Source organism: Sitophilus oryzae, unplaced genomic scaffold, assembly GCF_002938485.1.
Source record: "Sitophilus oryzae breed Bouriz unplaced genomic scaffold, Soryzae_2.0 scaffold_1639_pilon_pilon, whole genome shotgun sequence".
Lineage (NCBI taxonomy): Eukaryota > Metazoa > Arthropoda > Insecta > Coleoptera > Curculionidae > Sitophilus > Sitophilus oryzae.
This window is the reverse complement of record NW_022146324.1, coordinates 1,776,116-1,799,754: the sequence shown is the minus strand read 5'-3', so window position 1 is coordinate 1,799,754 and position 23,639 is coordinate 1,776,116. Positions and strand designations below refer to the sequence as shown.

General features: G+C 32.6%; 2 protein-coding genes and 1 long non-coding RNA gene across 3 annotated transcripts; 1 reads left to right on the top strand and 2 right to left on the bottom strand.

The window, feature by feature from the left end:
- Nucleotides 1-1,035: 1,035 nt before the first annotated feature.
- On the bottom strand, nt 1,036-23,634 carry LOC115880628 (pyruvate dehydrogenase phosphatase regulatory subunit, mitochondrial). The gene is made up of 16 exons (XM_030897908.1): nt 23,415-23,634; nt 23,194-23,361; nt 22,929-23,141; nt 22,707-22,870; nt 22,418-22,654; nt 21,357-21,467; nt 21,067-21,236; nt 17,427-17,613; nt 17,201-17,365; nt 12,897-13,054; nt 12,653-12,801; nt 10,776-11,067; nt 10,542-10,721; nt 4,397-4,597; nt 4,220-4,326; nt 1,036-1,395 (listed from the first exon to the last, which is right to left on the bottom strand). Exons 1-16 carry the CDS (start codon nt 23,474-23,476, stop codon nt 1,260-1,262), a joined length of 2,700 nt encoding a protein of 899 aa, XP_030753768.1. The 5' UTR covers nt 23,477-23,634; the 3' UTR covers nt 1,036-1,259.
- LOC115880629 (heat shock protein 68-like) lies at nt 1,730-3,981 on the top strand. Its single transcript, XM_030897909.1, has one exon. The coding sequence runs from the start codon at nt 1,886-1,888 to the stop codon at nt 3,830-3,832; it is 1,947 nt and encodes a 648-aa protein (XP_030753769.1). The 5' UTR covers nt 1,730-1,885; the 3' UTR covers nt 3,833-3,981.
- LOC115880631 lies at nt 6,259-7,413 on the bottom strand. Its single transcript, XR_004049911.1, has 4 exons — nt 6,868-7,413; nt 6,731-6,805; nt 6,335-6,512; nt 6,259-6,276 (listed from the first exon to the last, which is right to left on the bottom strand). It is a non-coding gene; the product is annotated as an uncharacterized LOC115880631 (long non-coding RNA).
- Nucleotides 23,635-23,639: the final 5 nt, after the last annotated feature.

Here is a 23,639-nt window from a genome sequence, read left to right as displayed (position 1 = left end):
AAAAACTTTTTTATCATTGACATTTTGATAAAAATACATTCTTCATAAAAATATTTGCTTGTTCTAAAATGGTTTAATCCCGTTTTTCCAAATTTCCATATAGTTTTAGACAAAATTAAAAAAATAACATGAAAATATGGTTGAACGTCCTAAAAATCAAAACGCGTTTATATGGTAATATAATTTCGTGTTCATTCTTGGATAGATTGTTGTTGATATAATTTTGCTGATTTTAAATGTTACAGAAGCACAAAATTTATTTAGTTCAATGCTTCGGAAAGGGTGCATGATAGTAGTTATCGGAAAATATGATACTTTAACAACCGCAAAAAAGATGACGTTAATCAAAATTAACAATAATCATCTATCAAAGAAATGAAATCGAAATTATATTATCATAGACGCCTTTTTATTTTAAGGGCTTTCAGAAAAATTCAACCATATATTTTCATGTTTTTTATAATTTCCTCTAACACGGTATGGAAATTTGGAAAAGTATAAACGGGATTACGAATTTTAGAACAAGCAAAATTTTTTATGAAGAATGCATTTTTCTCAAAATGCCAACAAAAAAGTTTTTCCTTTTGTATATAGAAAATCCGGGGACATACTGTATATAAGAATATTATAGTTAAACTTATGGTTCTGTAATTTCATACCATACGATAGAAAAAAAATGGCGTCAAAGACCGCTGGGGAATGACATATTCGATGATAATTTTGGCGAGGTCAAGCCCTATACGTTGTTACTTGGCTTAGTAAGAAAGTTGAAATTTATTTTCAAATTGAGTAAGAATGATTTTTAAAAATAGTGTCTGAAAACATTCTCTCCTCTTTTAATTTCCCTATAATTAGTGTCAATTTTTAGTAAACGACGCGCGACGTCTAGAGTTTTACATCGCCAAAATTATCATTGATTGTCATTTCCCAGCTGTCTTTTACGAAGTTTTTTTTCTTTCATGCGGTATATCTTCCATTTGCAACAGGCAATAGAAATTTTCCAGAAAAAAAATGTACAGACTTTAATAATATAACTTTAAACATGGAAAACATTTTTACTTTATTACAGGAAATTATTTAATTTATATACACTAAAAATTATAAATTCAGTTACAAATAAATATTATCTATAATTCAATTACATAATAAAATATATATTTTCTTTTACAAAGAATACATACATATGGTAACCCTATTAAAAACATACATTTTAAAACATTGAGGTGTCTATAACATTAAATAATATTGATGATTCAGTACTAAATAGCTTTAACAACTTGATTTAAATCACTTCTTTCATCACTCTTGCCCCTTGTAGCTCTGTAGACGTCTCTTTCCACATCGGGATATTTGGTTGGCAATATGGGAGAATGTATATTCGCTTTAGCGTGATATCTAAAAAAAAATATTATCCTTCAGTACGAAAAATATCCACAATTTTCTTATTCGTAAAAATAATTTAATTAAAATCATTACACATATATTCTCTGTATTATTTTTATATATTAATTTAAGAAAAAAATGCAGTTATAAAATCGTTAAAAATGAAAAATAAAAGCGATCTTTTTTTTTTGGGACACCGTATACATAAACGTTTCCAGAACAGTCGAGCGCCCCGCGGTGTGAATAGATCGGGACAATCGATACAGCGGAGAATTTCGAGAATTCTCCATCGGCTTCTGTGGCGTTCGATGCGCCTCGGCTGTCCGTATATAAACCGACGCCGTTGGCGCGGTAACCAGTCAATTTGAAAACAAGCAACGAGTGTGAAGCAAAAGCGACACAGCGAACAAATTCAAAGTTTTACCAAACGAAAGTTATTGTGTTATAAAATTGTACAGTGGTGTTATTGTGTGAAAATATAAGAATAAAAGAAGACATCAAAATGGTTAAAGCTCCAGCAATTGGTATCGACTTGGGAACCACATATTCCTGTGTGGGAGTGTGGCAGCATGGAAAAGTGGAAATCATCGCCAACGAACAAGGTAACAGAACAACTCCAAGCTACGTGGCGTTCACCGACACCGAACGTCTCATCGGCGATGCTGCCAAAAATCAAGTCGCGATGAACCCATCGAACACCATTTTCGACGCTAAAAGGTTGATAGGGCGAAAATACGACGATCCAAAAATTCAGGCCGACATCAAACACTGGCCCTTCAAAGTCATCAACGAAACTGGAAAACCCAAACTGCAAGTTGAATTCAAAGGTGAAACAAAACGATTCGCCCCAGAAGAAGTTAGTTCGATGGTGCTGACGAAAATGAAGGAAATAGCAGAAGCATACCTAGGAACAAACATCAAAGACGCAGTTATTACAGTACCAGCATATTTCAACGATTCCCAGAGGCAAGCTACGAAAGATGCGGGAGTTATCGCTGGATTAAACGTTCTGAGGATAATCAACGAACCCACAGCGGCTGCCTTGGCTTATGGATTGGACAAAAATCTTAAAGGAGAAAGAAACGTCCTAATCTTCGATCTGGGTGGCGGTACTTTCGATGTTTCCATCCTCACAATCGACGAAGGATCGTTGTTTGAAGTTAAATCGACAGCCGGAGACACCCATCTTGGAGGTGAAGACTTCGATAACAGATTGGTGAACCACTTCGCTGAAGAGTTCAAACGTAAATTCAAGAAAGATCTACGTTCCAACCCGAGGGCCGTCAGAAGATTAAGGACAGCAGCAGAAAGGGCGAAAAGAACTCTCAGTTCCAGCACCGAAGCCTCCATTGAAATTGACGCTCTCTACGAAGGCCTCGACTTTTACACCAAAATTACGAGGGCGCGTTTCGAAGAACTAAACGCCGATTTGTTCAGAGGTACCCTTCAACCTGTAGAGAAAGCCCTGGCTGACGCTAAAATGGACAAGGGCTCTATTCACGACATCGTTTTAGTTGGTGGTTCGACAAGAATACCCAAGATCCAACAATTGCTTCAGAACTTCTTCAATGGAAAACAGCTGAACCTGTCCATCAACCCAGATGAAGCTGTAGCCTATGGTGCAGCGGTCCAAGCGGCTGTACTGAGCGGCGAAAAAGATTCGAAGATCCAAGACGTGTTGTTAGTAGATGTTACCCCTCTCTCCTTGGGTATTGAAACAGCTGGTGGTGTCATGACCAAGATCATAGAGAGAAATGCAACCATTCCATGCAAACAAAGCCAGACCTTCACCACATACGCAGACAATCAGCCCGCTGTAACAATCCAAGTATTCGAAGGTGAACGTGCCATGACCAAGGACAACAACCTCCTGGGCACATTTGATCTCACTGGCATTCCTCCAGCTCCCAGAGGTGTGCCAAAGATTGACGTAACGTTCGACCTGGATGCCAATGGAATCCTCAACGTATCCGCTAAAGACACGAGTTCTGGCAACACCCGCAACATCACAATCAAGAACGACAAAGGCCGGTTGTCACAGGCCGACATCGACCGCATGTTGTCCGAAGCCGAGAGGTACAAGGAGGAAGACGAAAAACAGAAACAAAAAGTAGCCTCACGCAACCAACTGGAGGCTTACATCTTCCAACTGAAACAAGCAGTGCAGGAGTGCGGAGACAAACTAAGCTCAGAAGACAAGGCGACGGTTGAACGGGAGTGCGACGCTGCTCTTAAATGGCTAGACTCTAACACGCTGGCCGAAAAGGAAGAGTTCGAAGACAAACAGAAACAGCTAACATCAGTATGCAGCCCTATCATGGCCAAATTATATGGAGGCGGATCTCAGAATAATAACATGGGTGGAGGAATGCCTGGCGGATGTGGTAGACAAGCTGGTGGATTTGGTGGATCTCAGAGCAATGGTCCAACGATAGAAGAAGTTGATTAAATAATATAATTCAGTATTTTAGATATAGGTTTTTGTTAGTTTTGTGATATATTTCTTATAGAAATTATGTGAGACTGATATTTTTTTAATAAAATAGATAATCATTTTGTTACTAAGTCGTAGAAAATAAAGAATATTTTTGTTTTATATTTCTTTGTTTTATTTAAAAAAAAAAGTTAAAAATAGAAAATAATAATATTGTACACATACAAGGAGTATTATAACGAGCTATAATAAAATAGCTATAAAAGTATTGCCAAATTTGTAATAATAAAAAATAATAAAATAAAATTAAATTTTAATAATAAAAAATAGGTATTTTTTGAAATATATAATTAATAAATAAATATTTAATGAAAAAATTTTTGGTTTCTTTTAGTAACTTACCTTATACCAGCAACATCTACTTCAAAGTGTCCGCTAGTAATGAAATCATGAGTTACTTTTTGTCTTTGGCCTTTCTCATCAAAATTGTCAACAAATCCTAAACATACCTAAAATATATATTTAATGTATATAAAAAATACATAAATACACAATTAATTTTAATACTCTTTACAATACCTGCTTTTTAAAAGTAAACCCATAACCAGTAGTGGTACACATGCCCACTTGTTTTCCATCTCGGTATATGGGCTCACCACCCCATGGCCACAAGTCAGTCTCAGTTTCGTGGTCTTCTAAAATTAGCTGAATGTACATTCTTTTTACACCTTCTTCGCGCTGTTTCAAAAGGGCATCTCTACCAATAAAATCAACAGTTTTCTAAAACAAAAAACAAAATGATGACCTTTCCAGTTTCCATGATAAAAAGTAGTTAACATGGAACACAGGGCATAGAGTAGATTTCAACAACGCAAAAATTATAATGAAAGAAGCGATAGCCTCTAAATGAAAAATAAAAGAAGCGTTTGTAATACAATCTAATAAAAATAAATGTATTGTTCATCTGTAGATGTTAGTAATGTATGGCAATCGCTTCTTTGATTTTAAAGACCATAACTATGGAGTGTAGAGGTAAGGAGAAATAACTCCGTGCATTAAAAAATGGTCAAAAAAAGGGAAGAATTAGGATGGCGCTGCTGTAGCAAGATCCTAAAATTTAAGACATGCGCCGAACATTTTAGAACAGATGATTCAAGACATAAATATTTGACGTGAAGCAAACGCGAAGCCGCGGGTTTCCAAAAAATACAATTTTATTTTCATGTTGCATGAAATAAATTACAGATTTTTATTCGGCAGCAATAGACTAGACTTCTCATAAGTTATTTCGCATATATCATTCAAGACGACGAAAAAATATTCTGATCGTTTTAGCTTAAAATTAATGGTAATTATAATTAAGAAAAATTTTATTTAAAGTAATAATTGGTGATGGGTTTAAAATAAATATAATGCAGCTTTAAAATAACTTCATACCTACATTTATTTAGTATAAAAGTAAGTCAATATGTGGTTTTATTATCGATTATTCAGAAGCAATAGACTGAGCGTCTTTTTTATTGTTTCTCAAGTTATTTCGTAAATCTCATTCAAGATGAAAAAGCTTTAGTTTAAAATTAATGTTAATTATAATTAGGAAAACTTTATTTGAAGTTTAATTGATGATATGGGATTTAAATAAATATAATGCAGGTCAAAAATAACGTAATACATTTTATTTAGTATAAAAATTAAGCCAATATTATGTAATTTTATACTGTACAAGTATTTATTTACGTTTTGCCCCATCGTAGTTGCCATTCATTCAGAATAGTGGATTTTAAATGTTCGATAGTCGGATGGCTTAACTACCTTAATATCAACTACTTCTAGACAAGAATCGTGTGCAGTATTATCTTCTTTTTCACTCCCAGCTATTCCAACATGGCTTACATGGCTTGGGACGTGGAATAATATAATTTTATAGCCCTTCCAGATCCTCATGTCTTCCTTTGTAGTTCACCCAATAGAATCGTCTCGCAGCTTCCTTCCAAGTTGGTAGTTGCTATTCATTCAGAATAGTGGATTTTAAATATATTTGGTAGTCGGATGGTTTAACTATCATAACTATAACTACTTTTAATAATTCTTTTTCTCAATTCTTTGCACTATAATTTGCATCCCACGTATTGTAATATTTTCCTTTGAATTTCGTTTCCTATTGTTCCATGGCTTGAGACGTAATGTTATAGCCCTTCCAGATCCTCATGTATATGTCCCTTTTTCTTGTAGTCCACCCAATAGAACCTTTCTCTTAGCTTCCTCTCAAGTTGGTTCATTAAGAATAGTGGATTTTAAATATGTTTTGTATTCGGATGGTTTAACTACTGTAACATCATAAATAAATTGTATACCAACACATAATGGCCAAACTTCAACAGACTTTAATATTCATAAGCCTCATCAGAAGAAAATATTTTTTGATCCAAAGTTTCTTTTTCATTATTAGAATAAATTACCTGCAATTTGTTAATTCATTACAACATTGAATAAAAGATGCAAAGTGTTTATACATACTATAATAGATAAATCTTCATTTTAAATTATGTGATAGATCTGCTTGCTTGTAGGATCTAGACTCATAAACTCAATAATTTCTTTTATTGATATAACCAATAAAGTGGTAATGATGAAATTTTGTTTTTGATTTGAGCAGTAGGGTCCATTATTTCCATTATTTGATGCTGTTATTGCTCTACAAAATGTTGATCTTTATCAAGGGATGTTTATGTGTATAATATTATTATTTATGTGTATAATAATACTGTATGATCGAAAAAACACGGCGTCCAGTTGGCTTGGAAATGAACATCTCGATGACATTCTCCATATCATTTTACATATAAAATGACAGCAATCTTCATTTCATAGGCATCGCTGACGCCATTTTTTATTCGATCAAATTGTACTTACGTGTATAATATTCATTTAATGGTTCCTGTTTTAGTTGCTGGTGTTCATATTTTGGTTTTTTATTCTGTTGTTGCTCTACAAAATGTTAATATTTATGTGTAATATTAGCATTACTCTTTCTGTGTATAAAATAATACTTATGTGTATAATATTCATTTAATGGTGCCCTTCTTGCTTGTTGCTGTTGCAATTCAGAATTTAAATTAACCTGAGGCAGTAGGTAGAGCTTCATCCTCCAATATTTTCCTATGTAAATACTGAAGTGGACAGTATTTCTGATGACAATTTTATCACAAACTTTAACATCTTGTTCTTTAAAATGAAACTGCCATATCTTATCTGTAGATTTCAAAGCAATATCTAAATGCTTTTGACCATCACTGTAATCTAATTCTTGTCTGAAAATCAATACCTAATATTATCCTGATGATTTTGATTTTTGATAGATTATTAAAATACAGCACTTACAGTTAACTATATTTCTTCAAAGTACCTACAATTTTATGTATTTCCTACTTTTACTTGTTTAAAAATATGCCAACAATTTGTGCATGTCTGTCAAACTTTAAAATCATTAAAAATAAATTTTATTTAGGTTGTAACTTTATAAAAAGGATTGTAGAAATATACTTTGTAACATGTATGTCAATAATCTTACGAAAAATGTTTACTACACTTCTGATTGACCCTAATTTTTACATATAATACAAATAATACAATACTGAATTATATTATGTATTTTACATACCGTAGGCTTTGCCTTTGCTTTTTATTTTTCCATCAGCTATTCAATCAACTTCGCACCACACACACTTTAACCATTGTTAAATAATAAATAAAGCACAAAATATTGATAAACAATAATTATTTTATATTCAAAAACTCTGTCTAAAAAATAAAAACAAAACTTTTTTTGGGTAATGTTTGGTTATATTTATTTTTATTCTCTACTACTTACTTACTACTACTTACGTTACTTTTCATTTTTTAGATTCATGCGTTTTTAGCGCCACTGTGGTCATTTGGCGAACCCTTATTCTTCCCATTTTGTGACCACTTTTTCAATAAAAGTCCCGTAAGAGTTGTTTCTCCTTACCTATACACTCCATAACCATAACATAAATAAACACAACATACGTAAAAATTAAAAACAAATTAAAAAATTATCATACAGAAAGTTTGAAGCTTTTTGGTTTTACCTTATTAAGTAATTGTTATCAGGTAGTAATTGTTAATTTTGATGTTTAACTTGATATAATCATGATATAATGTCATATTAACAGAACGTCAACGGTTTTTATAGACGTATCTGTTGCGTATCTGTTTTAAACAAAAACTCAAGTGGTCTCGAATAGTTGCATTTATGAGAAGTGTCTAGCCCCAGCAGCCAACTATTAAGCTTGACCAATCAGATTGGTTAGCGTGGTTATTTGGAGGGTGTTAATTCATTTGTGTTTGGTCAAAAACTGTAACGTGATTGGTCGGGCTTAATAGTTGCCTGCTGGGGCTAGACACAAGTGATTTATGCTGGAAGTACACACTCGCCGAGGCGCCACAAGAAATGCGAGGCAAAAACACACCAATTAATAATTAATATATTTTGAAGAATAATTTTGTAAAAATAAAAACAATCAGGCGCTCAACGAGATAAATTTAATAACACTTTTGGGAAAATTAGGGCAAACATTTTTCTTAAATCCAATTTAAAACCGACCTGAAAGTCGAGAAAATAAAAAACCAGTGAAATCCACAAAATCAAATTGCATATATTAGTTTCAAACAGAAAAAGATAAATCCGCCTTTGATTATTTTTGTTTTTATTGTATTTTTGGTATTTTATAGACATACTCATCTACGCTTTGTTTATTGATCTTTGGCTGTTACGGCACAGATTATTTATCATTCTATTATCCGTGTTTGTCATGAAAAAAATCATGAAAACCAATATAACGTCGAAAATGATGACGTAACTGCCAAGGATCGAAACAAACTGTATTTTCGACTTTATGTTGCCGAGGTGAGGTGTATTAAAATTTAAAAAAAAAAAACATAATGTTGCATAAAATCGTAAAATATTTGCTATTTTACCTAATAATATTAAAACAAACTATTTTACATTACAAAAAATAAATCTTTATTTTTAACTGAGGACACAAGAGATTAATCAATAATTTTGTAATTAGAATAATAATTCTTACGTTAATGATGACAAAAAAGCGAAAACAGTGTCTAGAAAGTCTGTATCATGCTGAATAAATTAGGCAAAGAAAACAAAGTCCTCCTACACTGGGTGCCTGCTCACCAAGGGATAGAAGGCAATGAAAAAGCAAATAATCTAGCTAGGAAAGGAGCGAACACTCCACTAACTGGACCAGAACCGTTCTGCTTTCCAAGTGGTAACCAACTCAAGGCGGAACTCAAGAACTTGGAAGATTCCATCCGCAACCTGGAATGGAAATCTTGCAATGGTCTAAGACACTCGAAGAAGTTTCTGAGGGCTTATGATCAAGAAAAATCACAGATCTTCCTGGGTCTGAGTAAGAACAATCTTCGGATTGTCACGGGGTTTTTAACAGGACACTGTCTCCTCAATGAACACCTCAATAGATTGAAACTAAGAAGAAACGGCGAATGCAGATTCTGTGGGGAAGATGGTGAAACACCAGTACACCTCATCACTGAGTGCGCCGAGACGACAACCATTCGTGCCATGAACTTTGGTACGACTGATATTGGAGATGGAGAACTACCCTCTATAAAACCGTCCCAGATACTGGCTTTTGTCAAAGCCCTGGGACTGTATGATGAGTTATGATTCAAGAAAGGGGGACACAATGGATCTGTAAGGTCGAAGTGATTAACCCCCCTCCCACTCATTCTAAATTCTAAATTCTAAGTCTGTATCATAATATCTTTCATGTACATTATAATTTTCTTTGTTTAAAAGACGCAATAACGACACGTTTATACCAATAACGACATGTTTTTTGTTAATATCTCAAAATAGATTCGTTTTTTGATCGCTTCTCAATTATTAAAATAAACTTAGATACTTATAGAAACTAATGAATGTTTATATTAGGTAGGCAGTCATATATTTGAATTTGAAGAATTTCCATCAAACTGAATTAAAACCGCGTGCATAGCTTTTAATATCTTAAACGGCCCGGAAAGTGACCATTAAAGAATATTTTTTTTTCTACAGTTCTCTTAACAGATTTTTCGGTACTTTGACTAAAATCGTTTATCCACTGTATAATTATATATTTATATTTTAATAATTAAATACCGAAAATAGGCGTCAACTCAAAGGCAGTTGAGAAGACGACCTAAGGAATGCGGATCTCCCGAGAACACCGTGTATATTTTCGCGGGACCTCCTACTTAACGCTTTCACCATAGAGAAATATAGAATCTATTATGTCTCTCTTTTATTTAGTTTCTCTGTGGCTCTCGTCTCCTTTAACTCGTGCTGGAGACCGCCTCTAGAACGAGCGCTTCCAAGACGAGGCGAGATCCACCGAGGCAAGACACTCGGCGAGTGTGTACTTGGTACAAAACGTTCAGATTACGAGGCGAGAGGGCCCGAGAGCAGGCAAGAGCCCCAAGTACACACTCGCCTCGTCTCGGTCTCGGGTCGACTCGGCGAGTGTGTATTTGCACCATTACAGTGGCGAAATACCCACAGAACTTTTTTGAATAAATAATATCCGTCAGATAAACAAATAACGATAAATTATAAACTCCTTTGTAAGTTTATTGCCTATTAGAGTCTCGCTATAACTGATAGATAATTTGTTAAAATACTTACATCAAACTTAACACGCCAGACTCTACCACATTCCAGCGGCGTCGTAGTTGTGTCCAAATCCTGCCCCCAAAAAGCATAGAACTTTTCAACTCTCAATGCCCTGGTCGCGTAATAACCAGCATGAGTAATCCCATACTTCTTACCGGCATTGATTAAACTATTATATACATGAAGGGCAAACTACAAGAAAAAATTAACAAACAAAATATTCGTTTTCTCAAAAATACGCCTTACTTCATTAGGTATATACAAAACATAACCTAGTTCCCCTGTATGGGTTAAATTCATCGTCCTAATACCATTTGCTAGGCCTATATCGAGCATTCTATACGTAAAGAAAGGAAAGCTCTTGTGGTTCAGGTCGGTGTCGGTCAGTTCGGATAGAAGGGTTCTTGTAAAGGGTCCCATTATACAAAGGGCGGTAAACATACTGGTTACGTCGGATGTTGCAACTGATGGCGGGAGGTGTTTCTGGAGCCAGACTTTACATCGAGTTTGTTGTATGGTGGGTGCGATCATCATGTAGCTAAAAATATTTTTTTCTGCCATCATAAGCAAGAAAATATGTACAGCAGGCATGCGACGATTTAAACCAATTGATTTTTCAATTTAGATCATGATTGAAATCATCAGCTTTGCTGTAGAAAAGTCCCCAAAGTAATTCAACCATAAGAAACACTTTATTTGAAAATATTAAGTAAGTAGTGCATTGGTGCACAAGCAAACACAAATGCATCTTGAAGTTTAACATCTTCAGTGTACGGGATGTCCCATTTTCGTCTGTTTTACAAGGTTCCTCGTTTATTAGTAGAGATACAAACATGCGGGCTTCACATCACTACGCTACTTTTTTATGAAACTAAATATGCTACAAACAGATTTGTCCTAGCCCTCTCAGTTCCTGAAATGCAGGGCGAATTTGAAAATGTTGCATTTTTCGTCTCACCTTGTATATATTTTAAATTTCACTCTGTACTTCAGAAAGTAAGAAACAAGGTTCGTAAAATTACATATATTAGTTATTACAGTTACTTTTACATTACGTTATTACTGTTACATTACAGTTACTTTTAAAAACTACATAAACTACATTACATGTAGTTCATCGACGTAGATAGACATATGTAAATGGTGTAGTTTATGTGTAGTTTATGCAACTATCAAATATTAAAGGTTTGAGGCAGGTTTGCGGTTATAAGTTGAAGCTTTAGAATACAAAAGAAATATGGCTTTAAATACAGCACTGACATCAAACTATTTATACCCTTCCTAAAGAAGAATTTAATTTCAAATCAAGTAATAAAAATACATACTAAAGAAACATTAATTTGATGACTATATTTATAATATAGTCATCAAATTAATAATTTGATTTATAATCAGGCTGAAAAATACTTTCTACAAAGTATTGATAAAGGTACTGACTAGGTGATTAAAATCTTTTAACATATTTTATATTAGTACTTTGTTTATGTTAAAATATTTAGAGTTTTCGTATTTTATAATAATTATTTTAATATAATTGGTGATTGTTTAATTAAATAAAAAGTCTATGCATTACATGTTTCTATCAAAATTAACCTTTTTATTAAGAGGATTGTTTTTCTATTGTAATAATAATGTAGTTTATTAAAGTAGTTTTCATATAGTTAATAAATAGGAAAAGGTGTAGTTTTTAAAGATAAACTACACGTAGTTAATCAGGTAAATATTATGACTTTATTAACTACTTCCGAACTCTGCTAAGAAGGCTATGACAAATCTGTGTGTAGCATCTTTCATAACTTTCATAACATCTAGTTTCATAAAAATGTAGCACAGTGATGTAGCAAAAAAAAAGTAGCACCGCATCTTTGTATTTCTACTTGTAAACAAAAAATCCCAAACACACGAAAATAGGACATCCTGTACATGTAAATATTCCCAGGAAATTAAATTTGAAAACTTAACCTAACAAGAACAATCTATAATACTGCAGCAATATATCTTCAATATGCTGAAGGTTCAAAAATATTCATTTTTGAGCATGGTCGCGTGCCAATTTGTTTTTCTAATACAGGTTGTGCACTCCTATTGAATCACGCGCCGCCACTGATTAAAACTAAACTTACTGGTTTTCCGACAATCGAGCCAAGGAACAATCGTTTTCATATCCTCCTCTCTGATTTTGCATTCCCGTATGAATAATGCTGCCAATTGGAACATCAACGTCGTTTGAACAAATGTATTGTAAAGCATCAACTACTTCATTATTTTTTGACTGTAATAATAAAAATACAATAATATAAATAAGAAACTCCTCACACTCTAAGAATAAAAAAAGTTTTTTTTTCGCTTTTTAAGCAATACACTCACCCATAAATCAACTTTAGTAAATGAGGAATAATCACTGATGCCCACACCTTCCCTGCAAGCTGCATATTCTCTAGCAACAAAATTGAACCATGGAGGTTTGCCAAAGGTATTTGTGTAAGCTGTCCTGTAAGGAGTTGACCAATCAAAAGATTCTTGCTCTGCAATAAAAATTATTATATTTGTATAGATCTTTGACTAAAAAGATTAAGGAAGGAGCATATCAAAAATCTTAGATCGACCAGACGGGACTCTAAAATGGCCGACTTAAATTTCGGATTATCTGTGCCGTTCTAATTTTATTTAAAACGTGTAAAAATATGATGTAGGGTAGACGTGAGGTAGACTCAATAATGTGTTGTTTTATTTTACGTTGTCAATAAATGTTGGTGGTTATTAAAATTGTAAAAATATATAATTCTAATAGATAAGTTATAATAATTATTTATTAACATCCGATACGCTACTGAAGCAGGTAAGTCAAATTGACGCATCTAAATTCTTTGACAAGTAGTAAATAAAAGCAAAAATGCAAGAAAAAGTATATAATTAGTTAATTTTAAGTGAATTTCATAAATAATCGATTTACTATACGTATAATTATTATACAGGGTGATCCGAACCGTATTCCGGAAACTTCGGCAGCATATTCTGCAAATGAAAATAAGTAAAAAAGTTCGTATAGATGTATTTCCTAAAATACCTCGTTTCGCAGATATAGGGTGTAGAAATTTCATTTTTATTTCGATTTTTACCATACAATTTATGCAGTAACGTCAATATTTGGATGAAGATTGGTGTCTGGATGTTTTTTGACTTGAGAAATTTGATTTTGATGTCAATATGAATTCTATTTGTAGGGAGCGCCACCTACATGTGTTGTAACTGTTTTGAACAGTAACAACTTTTCGTCCATACCTGTATAAAATTACTGAGTGAGAAAATATACATTTCCGTGACTTTCTACGTAAAATATATCTCTTGGGAAAAATCGCTACGAACAACCGTTCTCAAGATATTTAGAATGGGAATAGTCAATACATGTTATTATTGACAAAAATAAACACGTTGAGTCAGTGGCGGAATAAGGGGGGGGGCCGGAGGGGGCGGCCCGCCCCGGTCCCCGTCTTTTAGGGGGCGTCTAAATCTTAATAAGTAATTTTTTATTCAACTGGCAAACAAGGCCAATATGTGTTCAGTAGTTATAAAGCAGTTTGTAGATGGAGTATGCAAACCATACGTCCAACTAAAAACAGTATAAATGGAAGCAGATATTTAATTAATTATTATTGAATAATTATAATTTTTTATATATTTTGAGACTGAATTTATTTATTTTAGCTTTTAAGTTATTTTTCAATGGTTTCATTATTTATTTTTACTGAATAAACATTTTAAATTACAACCAATGCACAGCATATAACTTGCATATAGCTTCATTATTGATGATGAGCAGTGAAGTCTTTAGGGGGCCACGGGTCTGAGACAGCGAAGGGGCCCCTCGGATCTTGAAGTACTTACAAAATCGCGATATTTTGTCGCGGTATTTAATGGAAGCATTTTTAAGAAAAAAATATTTAACATTTTTGGACGAAAAAAACTACCCGTCAAAAAAATTTGTACAGCGTAAAAGTCAAATTTAGTGATTATCACAGCCCCTGTGACATAAAGAAGACATGTGGCTATCTATTTCAAAAATTAAATTGTTCAAATGTCATATAATAATGGCGGTAGCTGTCATGGAATTGAGCGATTAAAAAATTATCATAAATATTTTTTTTTCAAATGGAAACCCACTTTTTTTATTTCGCTAGTGGAAAGGTTTTCCAATTCGTTACGTTTTAACTAGACATATTCCTATACCCAAAATAAATCGTTTTTAAGTTATTTAAGATTTAGTTTGAAAACGTATATTTTTCTTGATTTTATCTAGCTTTCTTTGACATTAAGTGTCAAACAGTCAGACAATTTATTTCTATCTGTCAGAAAATGAATTATTTGAATTTCCTATAACTATATTCTGCTACTTAAAAGTTTAAAAAATGTATTTATATAAATATATCCCGTATTTTCGTTCTAATAGCTGATATTTTAATAATATACCGTACGATCGAAAAAAAAAACAGCGCAAAGTTAGCTTGGAAATGATAATCGATAATATATACTGTCAAAGGCTACTCGTTAAAATCAAGAAAATATACGCTTTAAAGCTAAATCTTAAATAACTTAAAAACGACTTATTTTAGGTACAGGAACATGTATAGTCAAAAAGTAACAAATTTTAAAAACGAAAGTAACGAAAGCCTTTTCACGAATGAAATAAAAAAAGTGGATTTCCATTTGAAAAAAAACGATTTATGATAATTTTTTAATCGCTCAATTCCATGACAGCTGCGGCCATTATTATAGGACAATTTAATTTTTGACATAGATAGTCATAGTCTTCTCTTTATGGTACAGTGGCAGTGGCAATCACTAAATTTGACGTTTAGGCTATATACATATTTTTGACAGGCAGTTTTTTTCCTCCAAAAATTATAAATATTTTTTCTCAAAAACGGTGAACGTTAGGTATAGAGTGTTTAATATCAAAATTCATAAAATTTTACAGAGAATTTAAGTATGTAATAAAAAATGGGGCCACCCATTTAAAATAAGAAAGTTTGCTGTCAACTTCCGGTACTTCCGAAAGTGCCGCCATATTGAAAATATTTTTAATCGATAGAACGATTGTGAAACAATGATATGCACAAAATCTCGTATCTAGATATTGTAGTTCTCTAGAAACTTCTAACGCAGGCTCAGCCTTGGGCACCCTGTATAAATACTTGAATTTTGTCAACCATTACACATACATCATTCAATTTTTAGAAAATGTGCATTAGAAATATATCATTATCTAAACAGACCGGGGGCCACATTTAGCTTCGCCGCCCCGGGCCCCCGACAGGCTTAGTCCGCCACTGCGTTGAGTAGATAGTTATTTGACCGAAATAATAAATTTGGGAAATTTTTATTTTTTTAAATAAATCACAAATTTTTCTGCGAAAAATTGATGATAAAACGGTTTCTGTTGAACTTTTGGTACAAAAACATCTCAAATTTATGATTTCAGTCTAATAACTATTTAGTCAACGCATGTTTAATTTATGTCAATGACGACAGGTATTGATAATTTCGATTCCAGATATTTCGAGAATCTATTTGAAAATCGAAATAAAAATGAAACTTCTACACCCTGTATCTCCGAAACTAAGCATTTTAGGACATACATTTATACGAACTTTTTTACTTATTTTTATATTCAAATATTCTGTCAAAGTTTCCGGAATACAGTTCGGACCACCTTGTATAGTCACTTACTAGCGAAAAGTTATTCCATTATTTCCATCGATTTTTGACCGAGATCTACCGCACGCTACACAACCAACTATTTTACAGTCTTTTTCGATAAATCGCAATAGCAAAGTGTGACTATTAGAATAAACGCCATGAATGTTTGGGAGTGATTCATCGCTTGATGAAGTTAGAATCGACACGCGCGCTATAATTTTTACATTAAAAACGTAAATTTTTACCGCAGAAGTAGGTTTTTAAAGGCCCAGTCTAATCATCTGCCTGCGCTCCTCCTACTTATTCTAAAATGTTAGCGTGATTGACAAAGACGATACTATATCGCCTTTCTTTGATTGATTCGTTTTTGTGCGTCAGTTCATTGGTGTGCTTGCAGTGCGACCAACGGGCCATTTTATATTTATAACCAAATATATGTTTTGACAAGACTTCTCAGTTAAAACAACAAATTACAACAGATTATATATTGACTATTATATGACTTGAAAGACCACGGCACTGGAATTAAGTTTCATGTGACCTTGAACAGATTAGTTCAAATGGTAGCGACCGATGAATCACTCCCAAACATTCGTGGCGTTTACTATAATTTAAGTTCTGCCACAAAAAAATTCCTTCGAGATTTACTACTTCTAAACAACTATCAGTAGTAGAATAAATAATAAATAACATAAAATAAGCTCAAGGCTGACAAATCCACAAAATTTCAAATCAAAATCAAATGTGTCAAATGAATTGTCAAACAGAACTGTCAAGGATCCCCACCCTAGAATCCTCTTTCCGTCGACCATGCATGAATACATGGATAGCATTAAATCCTTCCTTAATCTTTTTATTCAAAGGTATAGATAAATTTAATGTCAGTTATAGTATGTCCACAGAGTAAATATATTATTCTGACATCCAATGACATCCAAAAATTGACAGAATAGAAAAATAAAACCATGCAATACCTTCCATATGTTCAGGATCAAACCACGTAGGTCTTTCATACCCCATTACTTGACCAAAAACAGCTCCAGCTTCTCTCAATTTCGGATAAACAGGAGACATTCTCAAATTTCTACCTGTTTGGAATTCATAGAAGGGATAGTTCATTCCATAATGTAAACCAGGAACTAAAATATTTTTTTACATTAAACGACCAAAATATATGCATGTATAAATTATTTCCTTTACCTTCTACAACCCTATCTCTTAAGAATTTTCGATTATTATGTAAACCTAAAAATCTCGAAACTTCGAGTTCGTACATATCAAAATCAGTCTCGCCGTGCATTATTAATTCAGCTGTCGCTTTACCGACTCCCCCGGCAGCGGATATACCCACAGTTTTCATCCCAGCAGCCACCAAATAATTTCTTATCTAAAAATATAAACAATAGCATGTAGAATGCTTGGATTTGACAAACTTAACATTGAAATATATCAATTTTATCCGACCTATGAACTAGAGAAAGATATATCAAATTAAGTTTCAATACCTTAAAAATCAAGAGTTAACTCACAGAGAGTTTATACAGAGTGACCTAACGTTCCGAAAAAGTTTTATATCAGGTTTCTAGTTTGAGATGTTCTCTCAATATTCTATTTAAAAAAAGGTTCAAATTGATGTTTAATCTCTTTTTTGCTGCTAAGGCTAATCTGGACGGGGCCTGCTTTGTTTACCCTGGATCTGAACCGCGGTCTTCGGCTATATAATCAATGGCCTACCGACTTGCCGAGAGTCTAAGAACCGATTTAGACAATCACGAATATCTAAACCTATCTAATCTATCGGGAACTAAATCTATCGGAAACTGGTATTTCAGTGTAGCTGAGCCGTTGTCCTCAATATTCTATATTCAAAATAAACATTTATTTTCATTCATATTGTATACCGGGTGTCTCTCAAAAGTAGCTCACCGGGTGTTTCTCAAGAGCGAGATTTGGTATGTTGGTATATGACATTAATTAGTAGTGATTGACTTATTAGTTGTTTTCGGTCGCTTCCTGTTTTCCGGGATATTACTACAACTTTTGATTTTTAAATAGCACCCTTGGTATTTTTTTTACATTATTCGATAGAAAATGACACTCTGAATAGAACGACATATCACATGTCAACTTTTGACATTTTTGCTTAAAAAAATCGTATTTAATTAATTAAAAATTAACTGTGTTTAAGCTTCATTCAGAACCTCCCAATTAGTGGAATAAATTAGTGGTTTCAATTACACTTTATACTTTTTAGTTTACGATCATTCACAATGTCTAAAAAACACAATTAAAATTAATAAAATATCCTAGCAACAGTTTGCGTTAGTCTGTTGTATCCTTTGAATAAGAAGACTAAGGAAGGAGCATAATGCTATCCATGTATTCATACACGGTGGGCGGAAAAAGGACTCTAGGGTGGGGATCCTTGACAGTTCTGTTTGATGATTCATTTGACACATTTGAATTTGATTTGAAATTTTGTGGATTTGCCAGTCTTTACGGAGCTTATTTTATATTATTTATTATTTATTCTACTACTGATAGTTGTATAAAGGTAGTAAACTTAGATGGAAATTGTGGCAGAACTTAAATTATCAGTGACACTATCGCGATTTATCGAAAAAGACTCTAAAATAGTTGGTTGTGTAGCGTGCGGTAGATCTCGGCAAAAATCGAGTGAAATAATGGAACAACTTTTCGCTAGTAAGTGACTATATAATATACATACGTGTAGTAAACCGATCATTTATGAAATTCACTTAAATTAACTAATTATATATTTTTTCCTGCATTTTTGCTTTTATTTACTACTTGTCAAAGATTAGATGTCAAAGAATTTAGATACGTCAATTTGACTTACCTGCTTCAGTAGCATATCGGATGTTTATGGTTATAAATAATTATTATAACTTATCTATTTTTATTAGAATTTTATATTTTTATAACAATTTTAATAACTACCAACATTTATTCACAACGTAAAATAAATAAAAAATGATTGAGTCTACCCCACGTTTACCCTACATCATAGTTTTACATTTTTTAAATAAAATTAGAACGGCACTGATAAACCGGAATTTAAGTCGGCCATATTTGAGGCCCATCGCGGTGGACCTAAGATTTTTGATATGCTCCTTCCTTAGTCTTCTTATTCAAAGGTTGTATCCATAAAAACACTAATTTTTAATAACGGAGCCTTGGAAAAATATATTTGATCGTCTAAGGTTCTTCGTGTCTTATCCTGGCTGGTTAAAAGATGCCTAAATCGTATTTTTAATCATATCGTAATGTTTTCAAATGGAACGAGGGTGGCCTATTAGCATATTTGGAAAAAGCATTTCTTTGTGAATAAATTGGTATTACACATTTGGTATTTCGAGTCAAATTGTCGTTATGAACCGCATGATACAATTTCAAAGAAATCATATATACGAAAATGTCAAAGTTTACATATGATATGTCATTCCATTCAGAGTGTCATTTTATATCGAATAAAGCTGGAATAAAGTAAAAAAGTTACCGAAAACAATTGAATACGCCAATCAATCCTGATTTATGTCATATAGTAACGTACTAAATCTCGCTTTTTTATCTAAAAAAATTAAAAAGTTATAGGGCTGAGCTACAATTGAGAAAAACCCGGTATATCAAACAACATTGAAAATTATGGTAAGTTGAATTTTGAAGAAAACAAAGACTTTTGAAGTACAGTGGTTAAGAAGATTGAAAAATTATATCAACTTTAGGAATTTTGGAAAAACTCTAAATAAGAGGGAAATTTAGATTAAAAATTGGTCAAGTGCGAGTCGGACTCACGCACGAAGGGTTCCGTACCATTCATTATCTATACAACATTAGACACTATATTATTATGAACTTTTTTTCCGATTTAGCTGAAAATTGAATGCGCGTATAAAATTTAAAATAAAAATGAAGAAACACATTACTAAAAATTGTATTAATCAATAATAAATATGTAAAAAGTAAAAATAAATATGTAAAAATACGTAAAAATTAAAAAAAAACGATTAAAAAAAGTCGCCTTGACTAGGATTCGAACCTGCCTTACTACGGCTCCAACGTCATAGCAGCAGTAAAGTCCTAACGCTTTAACCACGCGGCCACCAAGAACTTGAAAGATTCTATGTAAAATTCTTACTTAATAGATAATGTTTAGTGAAAGTACTTTTTTATTTATAAACATTTATTTAATTCTGTTTTTAGTATTTGTTCTTATAGCGGCAACATAGATACATTATCTGTAAAAATTTCAACTGTCTAGCTATAACGGTTCATAAGATATACCTTTTTGACAGACGGATGGACGGACGGACAGCGAAGTCTTAGTAATAGGGTTCCCGTTTTTAGACTTTGGGTAGGGAACCCTAAAAATGGTCATAAACGTTGAGTCACCTTGCATAGAGTTTTAGTGTCAATTTTAAAGTTGTAAATCTCAATAAAATCAAAGAATATTTAGAAACAAGATTCAAGAACTCAAATTTTCCAAGAATAATATAAACTACATAACACTGTAAATATCTAATAACAGATAATAAAGGATAATAAATAAAGGGCTTAGGGGAAAAACATGATAAGTGCAATTTTACTAATTTTACAGAAGAGTACTGGACAGCTGATGGTTACCAGGTTCTTTCCGTGTATATTTTTAGTAGAGATATATCATAGAATTTAACAACTTATTGCCTTGCAAAGTTTATACATTTTGTAGGGACCAGTTAGACCTGCTATACTATTTTAAAATCCTAAAATTAAGAAATTGGCGCTTATCATGTTTTTCCCCTGGATCCTTTAAATGCAATTGCTATTGTCGTTCACATACCTCAGGTGCTTCCCCTACTATCCATTTACAATCTGGACTGAATGCCTCAGGTCCATTGCAAAGCCTATCTAAAACTGCCGAGCCTAATGTAGGCACTCTATGTAATAATTGTTCTAATAGAACGTGGAAATGATCCCAGTCTTCAGGTAGCTGCCTTTCACCAACACTTACTAAAATAATAAAGTTAAGATAACAAGAACATTGTAGATATAAAAACTATTCCTTGTTAATACATATACATACATATAAGATAATATAAAGGACTTAGCACTTTTTTATAAAGATCTTACCAGGAATTCTTCCATCCTCAAAAGCTGGTTTAGCCACTGGTTCAAATCCTCCAGCCAATAACCTTCCGTTATTTTCTCTAAAGTAAATATGCCCATCTTGATCCCTAACAACTGAAAGTAAATTATATTAAGTGTAATTAAATACAACTTGGCACCCCATTTTTTTGTAGCAGGACATAGGGTTAGATTTTAGTTCCATCAAATATTTTTTCCAAAAAAAATTAAAATTTTTAAAAGAAAATTACACAAATACTACATAGATATTTGATTTACCTAAATTATTAACAAACAAGCATATTCATATTTTCTGAACTTTAAAATGATTAAATAAAAAGTTTATAATTAAAAATAAATGTATTTTTCTTTGTTATTATACAGTTCAATCTAAAATTTACAAAAAAAAGAGCAGAAAATTGAATTATTATAGCTGGCAGGAGGGGTTTCAAAAAACATGCAAAAAATGACAGAAAATACAATTTACATAGACATTAAAATGACAGATACAAATGTCAGTGTCATGTATATTGTTTTTATCCGATTTCTCGGCTCGATTTTTTATCGATTTTTTTATCCTCTCTTCTAAAATATACTAATAAAAAATATTAATATTATTAATTCATTATTATGAACTTATAAAATATAATAAATTAAGAATTCTTTGGTGGCAATATTAAGGATACCAAAGTAGAGAAAAATATTAATTTAGGAATTTAGACTAACTCAATTACTTAAGTAAATATTAGTTCAGAGTTCACTGCCTAAAATAGAAGTTTAAAAAATAAAAAATAAAAATTTCTTAAAACATTGTCCATGCCTTATCTCTAGTTGTTCTACTTAAGTAGTTTTGATATTCAGACAAAATATGTTTATTTTTAAACTTTTAACTTGTTTTTAAAAAAATAAATTGTTGACCTATGCTACCATAAAATGTTGTTATTTCCAAAAATTCAATTCTCTATTAAAATCCTGCTATAAAAAATGAAGCAAAATATATCAAATTATTATATACAAACAAGACACAAATAACCCACAAAATATCTATAAAAAAGTTGTACCCACACCTGGTGTTAAAGGGTCCAACCCGGGTATAGGTTTAGTGTGTAAATAGTAATGTTCTACAGCATGTAGAGGTACTTTAACATACGGTTCGGATAGCTGTCCTATTCCTCTGGCCCAAAAACCAGCGCAATTCACAAAATATTCGCAAACTATCGAGCCTAAACTTGTCTCTACTCCGGATACTCTGCCCCCTACCTGAGACACCTTTTGAAGGACACAATTCTCAACAACTTTTACCCCTAAAAAGACAATTTTAAGTAAAATTACTATTAAAAAACACTGATGTCTTACCCATTTTCTTTGCCTCACTAACTAAGGATAAACAAGTGTCATAAGGATCACCAACACCATCACCAGGAATCCATAAACCTGCAATCAGATCTTCTGTATTCAATAAAGGGCATTTTTCTTTACATTGAGCGGGTGTTAATATATCACAGTCTATTTTCCATGCTCTGAAATATTATAAAAAATTTACCATTTCCCTAAGCTAATACAACTAGAAATACATACTCTGATTGAGCTTTCATTCGACGAAAAACAGTAAGTCTGTCTCTGGTTCTGGCAACATTCAAACTTCCACATTCTTTCCATCCTGTAGACAGCCCTTGACTTTCCAGTTCCTTGTATAAAGCTACGCTTGATTTTGTAAGTGTTACTTGAGATAGACTAGGCTTAAAAACCTCTATAAGGCCGGAAGAATGCCAGGTAGTTCCACCTCCAATCCTAAAAACCAAAATTTACTTCAGGTTACTTACATAATTATTAAATTATTTACCTATTTTGTTCTATTAGAACTGTATGAGGTCCCCATCCTAATTTTGCTAGATGATAAGCTACCGATGCTCCCATAACACCACCACCACATATAACCACTCGGGCATGGCTTGGAGGTGGTACAATTTCGATATTTTCTGCATCACTTCCAAGAGAGGTAGATAATGCTCTAAAATATAATAGTAATTCACTATATTTAACACAATGGTTTGACTAAAATACCTTTGAAGATATGTTGATACTTTTGAAGTATGTTTATATCGAAGCAAAAGTGTGTTATACATGTTAAATTAGAATTTGCTGTTGTTAACTGATCTAAAAAGTATTCTCCACATTATTTACAAGACATCATTTGCCAATAAAAATAATTTTTTAACTTGAACTTGACGACTATTTTTGATCATTTTTGACAATCATAAGTGAGGTTAGAAGTGTATAAGGGGTTGT